This window comes from Maylandia zebra, linkage group LG7, assembly GCF_041146795.1.
Source record: "Maylandia zebra isolate NMK-2024a linkage group LG7, Mzebra_GT3a, whole genome shotgun sequence".
NCBI classification, from domain to species: Eukaryota; Metazoa; Chordata; class Actinopteri; order Cichliformes; family Cichlidae; genus Maylandia; species Maylandia zebra.
Genome location: NC_135173.1, coordinates 58,661,221 through 58,671,528, shown reverse-complemented (window position 1 = coordinate 58,671,528; position 10,308 = coordinate 58,661,221). Strand labels below are relative to the sequence as shown.

Genomic DNA, 10,308 nt, shown 5'->3' with positions numbered 1-10,308 from the left:
TAGTTATGGTTTTCTGAGACACAGGTGGGAACTCTGATGGAAGCAATTAAGGTGGAGTAGACAATCAGAGCCCTATTCAATAAAGCAAGTTCAGCGTATCCAGGTTATCTTTACATTATCTGAATTCAGTTACACTACATTGGTAATCGGAGCTTCATTGGTAAGCTACACCCATCCTCCATCTTCATTTTCACCAATGCCAGCATCTAGAATGTGGGGGATCCTATCCTAATTCGTGTCATTCCTGGGTCTCCATTCTGCCATATTGGTTCATCTGAGTTTAAGCACTAAATAGCTTTTATTTGAATTTTCTATAAATCATGTTGATTGGATGAGCTATCCTTATTTGCATTTAGAAAACAGGCAGTGAAAAATCAGCTCAAAGCAAAAAATGTAAGTTCATGTTAAAGTTTTTGTCAAATTAGGATATTGTCAGGTACATTCTCCAGTGTGTCACTTGTAATCTCTTGCAGGTTTTCTGCACGTCTGGCAAACCAAGCATGTAAAAAGTAGTTTGAGTTCCCCAATTATTATAACTTTGGTGCTAAAACATGAAAAAGTCTGATGGCAATACTAGTTTTACTGTTTCTAGTCTTACCATCACTTTCAATTGGCATAAGACTTGTCTGAGCAGGATGCGTGACCATAAAGACACAAGTGCATCTCACATGACAGAAGTAACCCTGTTCAGGGATTTTGGCCTTGCAGTTCTGCAAAGTGTTTTTTCTTTCCCTCAAAAGCGTATCTTTTAGATCTTCAATAAACATCAGATGAGCTGTGTCTATATTTACTCTGTTTTCTAGATAAGAGCCTGCAGGGCCTGCCTCAAGTGACCCGCTCCCTCATCCCTTCCTCTTTAACAGTACAAAAGAGTCGAGTCATTGTTAACCCTGAATAATCCATTTGCTTCTAATAATCTTTTATAGTTGTTTTTATATGTGGAACATGCAGGGAAAGAAGGCTTCAGTAAAAGTTGCAGCTTGGGTAAATCAGCATAAATCCCCATGGTAAATTATTCTACGAACCTAACCTGCTCTGAGAGATTTTCTAGGAATGGCGACACTATTTTCTGGAAAACTAATTGTCAGTGGAGCCTAGCCTGTAGCTTAATCAGCAGAAAGAAATCTGCATACTGACCAATCAATTCTCCAGAAAACAGCATCACCATTTCAGGAAAATCTCTCAGACCTCTGCAGGGAGACTAAGGATCTGAAGATTTTTAGTAGCATCTGAACTGGTTGTTTCCCTGATGAGCATTGGTAATGTTTCAAACATATTAGAGATTCTCTGCTGGGGATTACAGTTTATATAAGCAAGGCATACCATCACAGAACACACACCAAGAATTCCTTTTTAAAGAATAAAATTATTGATTCACTTTGATCTGTTGACAACCAAAGTGATTTCCATGTCTCCTTTATTAGGCTGTAGGGGAGTAAGTTTTAATCCACTGCAAATGGATCCAATTTAAATAAACAGCAACACCGAGAGCAAACTGAGAGATAAAATCATTAACTTAAATGAAAATGTTGATTTTAATGCTATTTGCGCTAAATAACCAGATTAATGATTTTCTGCATTATTGACTGTGCCCTTTTGGCAACAGTGTTGCATTTTCCAGTTATCTTTTTTATGTTCTTTATAGATCCTATACAATTTTATCATCATGTCATAATGTCTGTGACGAGAATAGGTGTCATTCATAGGGATCATTTAGTGTGGAATAAAAGTCACATGATCCATGAAACGCCCCTCTTAGATAGGCCAGATGCTGCTAAAACCATCCATTTCACGTGGGTTACCTTACTGAGTTAACTTAACCAGCTCGTGGAAGTTTGCTATTGGTGTAAACCCCACAAGTGGAAAATTCCTATTGGTGGAACATCGCTAAGAAGAGCCATTAGTTCTAGGGCCTGTTTAACTCTGACTATTTAAGTCCCTGCTCTTCTCTCTTGGCTTGTACTGCAAGGCGTCTTAAAGTAAGTTAAACAAAACAAAACAAAACCAACAACTATATATTAATTTAATTTTGGCTGTACCTGTTCTTCTGTTTAAACACTTGCTGTTTCACCCACGGGGCAGTACAATATGACATCATCCCCACCCATGTCGGTAACAAACTGATAGATTCTCAGATGCACGCAAGTAAGGGAACAGTCTCTTCAAGAATTGAAGAATTTTGAAGCTTGTCCACCACCAGATGGGGCATGCTAAATCTGAATATAGCATTGCTTTATGTATCTCAGTAACATTAGAAACTTGCATTAAAAAAACAAAACAAAAAAACATTAAATCCGGAGAACCTGTCACACTCGTATTTGTCCTGTTTATTTAGGTAAAGCATTCGTGTGAGTGTTGGGAGCAAAGTTCTTCGTTTGCGAACACCTCATCGTCTTATTTTACGCTGGTGAATACCGTCCAGCGTCATTCTGTGGAAATATGATACTGAGATTCTGCACCAGAACTGTGGTAAGAAATATCCTTTCATTTAACTCCGTGGTTCCCAAACTTTTTTTTGCTGGGCCCCCCTTTGTTTTACAAGAAAAATGTTCGCGCGCCCCCCGCGTGCACGCGTACGCACACATCCTCCAACCACACACACCCATATTTTGCTCCATTGCGGTTTATTTCACACCTCAAACATTTAGTAAACAATTAAGCAAATACAAGTAATCTGCGATAAATTACAGGTAGTAAGAAAATAAACTCTTTTACGCTGCGTCTGCACCTACACGGGTATTTTTGAAAACGCAGCTGTTTCATCCACACGTAAACGGCGTTTCGAATCACCGAAAACTGAGATTTTTTTTAAAAACTCCTTTTTTATGTTTACGTGTGGACGAGGAATACAGAGCTGGTCACGCAACGTCAAAGGTATGTGCCTTTTTTCATGTCAGCTGTGCGCCACGTTATTGTTTACATGAGATGAATTGCAGAATGGCAGATAGGTTTTACACGCTTACATGGGGGAGACCGGGGATAGTTGTAACATTTTTGACATTTCTGTCTGTAAATTGGAGCTCTTTTAAGGTAGTGGATTCAAAATGTAATGCAAAGTATTTACATGTCTCTGCTATTAAATAGTTCAGCACAATTACCCATTGCATGGTATGGCCTCAAACACAAAGAGTGAAATGTTACAATTAACCCCATAGTCTGGGTTAGTTGTAAACATATCCTGGGGTGAAATGTAACACAATGAAATAAGGGTACTAACAAAACATTAACATGCAATCTTTGTTTATTCAACACGTACGTGTGTGTGTGTGTGTGTGTGTGTGTGTGTGTGTGTGTGTGTGTGAGACAGAATGCAGAAATCTAGCTTTGCAACATATTCCAACCCCCCAAAAAAAGACAAGTTATGGAATTTTCTGCAACTGAATATTTCATTAATTTTGGTTGGTCTTCCTTGAGTTTGGCCTCATTGGCTCAGTGGGCATTATAACCTGCAACTCTTGCACCAATTTTGAAAATAACAATGAAGCTGAAAAAATGTAGTTGTTCACCAGCATCGCAATTCCATTACTTTTTATCATGGCTTACCTTGGTGTGGTTTGCAGAGTGCTTCAGAAAGATGAGGAAATCTGTTTCTTGCACCCATCCTGATTTATTTCCACTACCAGTACTTCCTACTGTTCCATCTCTGACACAGTGGTCTGCATAATGTATGTGTGGGAACACAAACAGTGGAGGAATTGTGTTGCCAATGGCATTAACCGCATATACAAATGCGACCAGTGAACCTCTCTCTGCTGATGTCGTTGCCCCAACTTGTTTAATATAAGTTAAAGTAATAGTGTGGTAAGTTGCAACATCTGCATTATTGTTACAACTAACCCAGACTGTTGCTGTTACAACTGACCCAGAACTCCTATAGCCATGAACTAGCTAACATTACAGCCAACGGCTAAAACATTAGCACTAAAGACCTACACAGAATATATCCCCATAGACATACAAATAACATAATTTAAGTTTGATGAGTTTAACTGCAAAGCAGATAATGTTATTACAAATTGAAATAAAGTAGAAAAACTTACTTTTTGGCATACAAATTACTTTTTTCATGTTAAATTGTCTGTGTTTGACAAAATGTGCTGATTTTTCACATGTAATAGCGGAACTGAATTGGGCATGTATAGGATGAGTCACATCATTTGAAACTTAGCCCTGATTGGAGAAATTGGAAGTGTTTCAACTGACCCACGTTACAACCATCCCCGGTCTCCCCTATACTATGTGTATCTCCAAAATGACAGGAGTAGTTAGGCATTACAAGAAGTGTTTGTGAACTAAAAATCAAGAATGTGGGATACTGTTTGTCCGTGATTTAAACAGCCCAGCGCTGCTCCCTACGAAGGGAAAACAAATTCTGCAGGGGAGACCTACCTCGGCACTTGTGCAGGTGAAGCCAAAGGGAAGATATGCTTCACCATATTTTCTAGTCTTTGGCTTAGAATGAAGTTGGTTTGGAAACATATTCAGCTATGCTTCATCTCCTGCTTTGCATTTGTGTAGGCTCCAGTGCTAGCAGTGTCCAAGCGTTTTGCTCCCCCCCCCCTTTCATCCCATCATTTCCCAGCTCATCACATCTGGATCTGTTCATAGCACCTTATTTTACATTTTTGATCTGTATTCCTTATTTAAAATGTCTCATCTTCCAAAAATATACTGAAATACCCAAAATGAAAGGTTAGTTAAATGTGAAACGTTGGCTGTGAGGAAGCCATCATCGATCAGTAAAGGCTGATATTAGATAAACAAACATAATGAATGGTCATAAACCTTAGCAAAGAGTTTTTATTATTATTCTTAAATAAAAAGGGCAGATCCACTCTTGAGTCTGTTACTATATGGGTGACTAATATCAGAGGTCCATCAGTAAATTGTCTGATTTGTACCAGAATCTTTTTCATACGTTTTGTCTCTCTCAGGTTACAGATGAATAATTAGATTTAAAATCATAATAAAAGTGCTCATTTGAAGTACGCAAAAGCTGGAGACAATCCCAGCTGTACTTTTCTGCATAAGTAATAAATGGGTACAGGCCACCAGTCTGTCACAGACTGACAGCCATTCCAACCTATGACCAATTTAGAATCTCCAGTTAACCTAACCCTAACAACTGCATGTCTTTGGGATGTGGGAGGAAGCCACAGTACCCAAAGAAATCCCACACAGACATGAGGAGAACATGCTAACTCCACACAGAAAGCCGCTAGCTAGATGTTGGATTTAAACCCAGAACCTTATCGCTATAAATGGTAAATGGACTGATTCTTATATAGCACTTTTCCGTTCTACTTCAGCACTCAAAGTGCTTTATACAACATCACCCATTTGCACCCATTCCAACAGTACTTTTTTTTTCCTAAATTTAAATATACACCAAAGTGCTTTGTATCCAACATTTGCACACATTTATACTCATCATTTCTTCTTCAAATTAATGACTAATCTTTAAAGTCTGGTCTCTTTTCCCCATTGGATATGAATATTGTATCAGTACCTCAGCAAATGAATAATCAATCATGTTTCATCATACTTTATCTACTCTTTGGAGATTAAGGAAGTTAGATGATGTTTTAGATCATTTATGCAGAAAAGTACAAAACTTTAAAGTGTTAGTTTTTCTTTCTTTCTCAGCACTCTCAGTTAATGCTAGCATAATGCTCATTTTACTGTCTTTTTTTTTTTTTTTTTTTTAAGTCTTAGTTTTATTTCAATCCATATATTGTTTCACTGGCTGTTGACCAGCCAGACTGTTCTCTTATTACTCATGTTGTTCTTCACCTCAGTAGTTCTTGTAATTATCAGGTAAAGATGGGCATGGTGAAACCCTGTGCCTTAGTCAGTTCCTGCCATTTGATGAAGCCTGTATCAAGGACTTGGGTTAATGGCAGATGCCTGACCTACCAACAAGCCCTGCCAACTCAGCCAGTGCCCACACTTCAGCATACCTGTGAGCGCTACCTCATACTCCTGGAGCCCTTTGTGGAGGTGGATGAGCTGAAGAGAACAAAACAGCTGGTTCAAGAATTCCTGAAACCAGGAGGCGTTGGAGAAAAACTGCAGAAAGGCCTAGAAAAGAAGGCTCTCAATACTGACAACTGGGTAAGCCTAACAGCAGCACTGAAGGGGAGCTTATAGGTGCGATTGTTATGAAAGCTCACAGGGAGCTCTGAGCCTCTTATTCCTTTAGCTTTTAAGTAGTGACTTAATTAATTTATCCACATCTTCAAAACTTGACTTGTTTGTTTTTTTGAAATTTGATCATTGTTAACAAGCTTTCAAGCTGGTAAAATTAAACTCTTACTGAAAAAGCCCTTACCTGGTCCTATCTTAGCTAAATGTACACAAATTTCTAATCTTTTTCATTTAATAATTCTCGGTTCTTATCAAGACTGCTGAGGAGTGATAAACTAAGTTTTCATTGGTTCTCACAATGAACTTGTCTTTGTGTTTGTCCTACTAGACCTGAGTGCAACATTAAACAACGCTGACCATAGCATTTTACTAGAGAGAGCAGAAGCCTTAATTGGTATTAAAGTAATGCACTGATTTAACAGTGGACCACTGTGACTGTTAGGGTACCTGGGTCGTTGACCCAGTGGTTTCAGTTTTGTACCTTTTTTATTGGTGTTCTTATCTTAGTTTGTTTTTGTGAAGGTTTTAGTTTCTGTTTTGCATTTCCAATTTTTCCCCAGTTCTTCTTGATGTTTGATTATGTAGTTCTCAGGTGTGGGTTTCCATGCTCCCTCTATTCTGTGTCCAGTCAGTGTCTGTGTCTGCCCTGTTCCCACATCTCTGTTACAGTGCCTGCTTGTGAGTCTGTGTCTATAAGTTCAGTCTGTTTCCTGTTTTATTTTGAAGGTCCATGTCTTATGTTAATGTATCTGGTTTTGCTTCCCCTGTTTCATTAGGCCTGATTTGCCCCTGATTTGCCCCAGCTGTGTTTCCCTCCTGTTACTCATTCCCTGATTGCTCCCTCTGTGCCCTGTGTTTCTCTGTCTCTGTGTCGTGATCTACCCTTATCTAGCTGTGTGGTCTGTCTGCATAAGTTTACCTTGGAGTCTCAGTTTTGTTACTTTTTGGAGTTCAGCATTAAATGGTAAATGGCCTGCATTTGTATAGTGCTTTACTAGTCTCCAAGGACCTCAAAGCGCTTTACACATTCAGTCATCCACCCATTCACACACTGGTGATGGCACTGACATTAAAGCTGTATTTAAGTTCACCCTTTGTCTCTGACTGTCTGCACTTTGGGTCCTTTTCCTACCTGCACACAGCCTTCATATAACAGTCACTCTGTCTCCTGTCTGTTAGTCAACCTGGCTATATACATTTAAGTACCTCAAGTTGTATTCTCAAAATTCACAATACTCACTATAGAACCCTCCTTTTTTTTTTTTTTTTTTTTTTATTATTATAAATTATGACTTGATGTCAGTGATATAGATCTTCATAAATTGCAGCATAAATAGATCAACAGATACACTAGTTGAGTATTAGCAAGTTCTCAAAAGTGCAGATGTTATCAACTACATTTAACTTATTGTTGCACAAACACAATCCTGAATTTTCTGGATGGACTGTAATACATTCTTGCACTTATCTGTGTTTAGTTAGCAGACTATATGGTGCAGACTGACTATCTTGACAACCGTCTGCCTGTGGTGGCTTATTCAAATATCAGTGGTTCCTTTCCCCGAATGGACTTCAGGGATAAGCAGGGACAAATAAGGTGAACTATATAACTGTATACTGCATTGTGAAGGGGGGGACAATAGATTCTGAAGGTCTGAATCTTGGCCGTTTCTGATTGCTATATTAGGGACGTTGTATTATGTCAATGCCATGCAAATGTTTAACTAAATAATCATGTTCTCTGCCTAGGTGTGCTGCCAAAGTGATAAGAGCTATTTTGGACTTCAAGACTATGATTGACAAGTGAGTATTATCAGCTCAAGTAAAAAAAAAAAAATGTAAAAGCTTAGAAAGTGGCAGGTATAGACAGTTATTATTTAAAATTCAATATTCTGTGATTACCTCCTGTCAAGAGAATGGTGCTAACGGGATCTGGGTTTACTGTATCACTACAGTATAGTCATTTGGGTTTCCAACCTCCAACCAGGACTGATAACATTTGAAATGTCCATTGTTTTCCTTGTGTGGGGAAATGCACATTACATGGTCAAAACTTTTTTTTTTTCTTCTTCTTTTCTTAGCTTAGCTACCTTGCTATTAATTCCTAATCACATTTTAATTTGTTTTCTCAAAGTTGGTGTGAAATATCAAAAGCTGTGGAAAGCAAACTTGCAAACAAAACAAATACACATACACCATGCTAATGTACTTGTACTTGCACTTGTTATTTGAAATGGCTTTGAGGGTTGTGTATCTGTCTGTCTGTCTGTCTGGAAATGAGTAATTGTGAGTTCCAGGTATACCATAAACACATCATGTGATCATATCCTGGAAGTTTCAGGTCATTGCAGTATAAAATTGTTGGCATTTCCCTTATAAGGCTGATACTGATTTTTACTGTTTAGTATTATTCCCACACATAAAAATAAGTCCTTGTTTCTTATGTGGCTGAGGTTTAACTTTAATCAAAGTGCCATAGCTTCAGACATGAACAGTAAGAAATTGTTGACACAGGCATCATGTTTAACAGTGAGACGATACCAGTTGATTACCTGAGAGGAAAACCCCTGTGTATGAACCAGTATTCCCAATTGCTATCATCATGCCGTATTCCAGGCCTGGAGATGGACTCTGTTGTGTTCCATGGCAAGACTTCTTACCCTTCCAGATACATTACATTGGCTTATAACAGTCAGGTGAGGAGCACATCATCACACACTTGTCTGACATTCTGGGACTGTATTCATCCATTTACAAAGAATGGTGTTATAATGCATCTTAGTAGAAAAAGTGAAGGTGAAGATCAAATTATCAAGCAGTTTAAAAGGTGTAGAATGCACAGTTTTCACTGTGCTAACTGCATCTTCCACAATCCACAAATCATACTTCTCCAATATTGTTGAGATTCAGCCCTCAACATAAACGGTAATATGTATATCACAGGCACTAGAGACAAGGATTTTCAGGAACTCTGCCAATTCATTTATATTATAAATCATTTTATGGGGGAAGTCAATTCTGGAGCCTTTCACAGCTGACTTTGGGTGTGCGGTAGGAACATCAGTCCACAGTGTGCACCAGTGTTCACATTTGCACAAAAACTTCCACAGGCTCCTGGTAAGGGCATTATACTATGAACGAGTGGAGATTTAATTTTTTTTTTTTTGTATTAACAACAGTTCTTATAGCACAAAATTACAAATAAAGTTGGGCTAAAAACAAAAACATCAGACTGACATCATGTAGATGAGAAGTTCAAATTGCTTTAATAAATAATGTTATTATACAGCTTTACAGAAATCGATAGGAAAAAATTCCTGAATAATCCTTTATGGCAGCGAGGCTGAATCCATCAGAGGGTGAAGGAGCTCTGCTGCCTCAGAAGTGTGGACTTGAGTGGGAGTAATGTCCATGCTGTAGAGCAGTTTGTCTGTACCTCATTTCTGACCAATGATGCTTCCAGCCTTGAGGATCAGTTTGATCCTTCTGGCACTGATGCTGCAGATTAGCAAAAGCCCCAGACTGCATGGGATGGTGATCATGGCAAAAGGTTTCTTTGCTCACACTGGTAATAAGTGTAAATAAAAATTAAACTCTGTGCTAAATGGATCTATGTCAGATGATGCACATCCAAATTTCTGAAGGAATGTTTTACAACCAGTTATTTAATTCTCTTATGGTGAGAAAGTTCACTCTCTCATACACTCCCTTCCAATAAGGAGCCTTGCTTTTGTGTGTGTCCTTGCTTCAGTTCTTTATGGTGGATGTCTACAATAGTGATGGGACTCCTTTGACTGTGCACCAGCTTTGTGTTCAGCTGGAGAGAATATGCAGCTCTTCGCTGGAGACCAGCACAGAGCCTGTTGGCATCCTCACCTCCTTAAATCGTGACTCCTGGAGCAAATGCTATGACAGATTGATCCAAGGTGAGCACAATTATGCTTTTGTACAGTTGTAAAGAAGCTAATGTATATGTAAGGGGGATTAACTGGAAAATGCTGTAATGCAAGCGCTAAACTGATGTTAAAACTAAACAACGTAATACTTGATCATAAGAGGCCAGGTAAAATTGGAATTTCTCCATGTAAGAAAGTTATATTAAGTAGTCAGTGAAAACCAAACTGCTTTATTGAATCTCTGGAAAAACCCTGTTCATCTCAT

At 38.5% G+C, this 10,308-nt stretch overlaps 1 protein-coding gene across 3 annotated transcripts in view; it reads left to right on the top strand.

Moving 5' to 3' along the window:
* The first annotated feature begins 1,800 nt into the window (after positions 1-1,800).
* Positions 1,801-10,308, top strand: part of LOC101484090 (carnitine O-acetyltransferase) — a 34,061-nt gene continuing 25,553 nt past the window's right edge. The window contains exons 1-7 of one of the 3 annotated variants that reach the window (XM_024803368.2): positions 1,802-1,979; positions 2,336-2,469; positions 5,818-6,114; positions 7,626-7,744; positions 7,897-7,950; positions 8,678-8,843; positions 9,899-10,073. In XM_024803368.2, coding sequence (XP_024659136.2) covers positions 2,440-2,469; positions 5,818-6,114; positions 7,626-7,744; positions 7,897-7,950; positions 8,678-8,843; positions 9,899-10,073 — 841 coding nt within the window. In that variant the 5' untranslated portion in view covers positions 1,802-1,979; positions 2,336-2,439. Of the gene's footprint in view, positions 1,980-2,101; positions 2,146-2,335; positions 2,470-5,817; positions 6,115-7,625; positions 7,745-7,896; positions 7,951-8,677; positions 8,844-9,898; positions 10,074-10,308 lie in introns of those variants that run through there. The other 2 variants (XM_076886799.1, XM_076886800.1) reach the window with 2 other exon arrangements.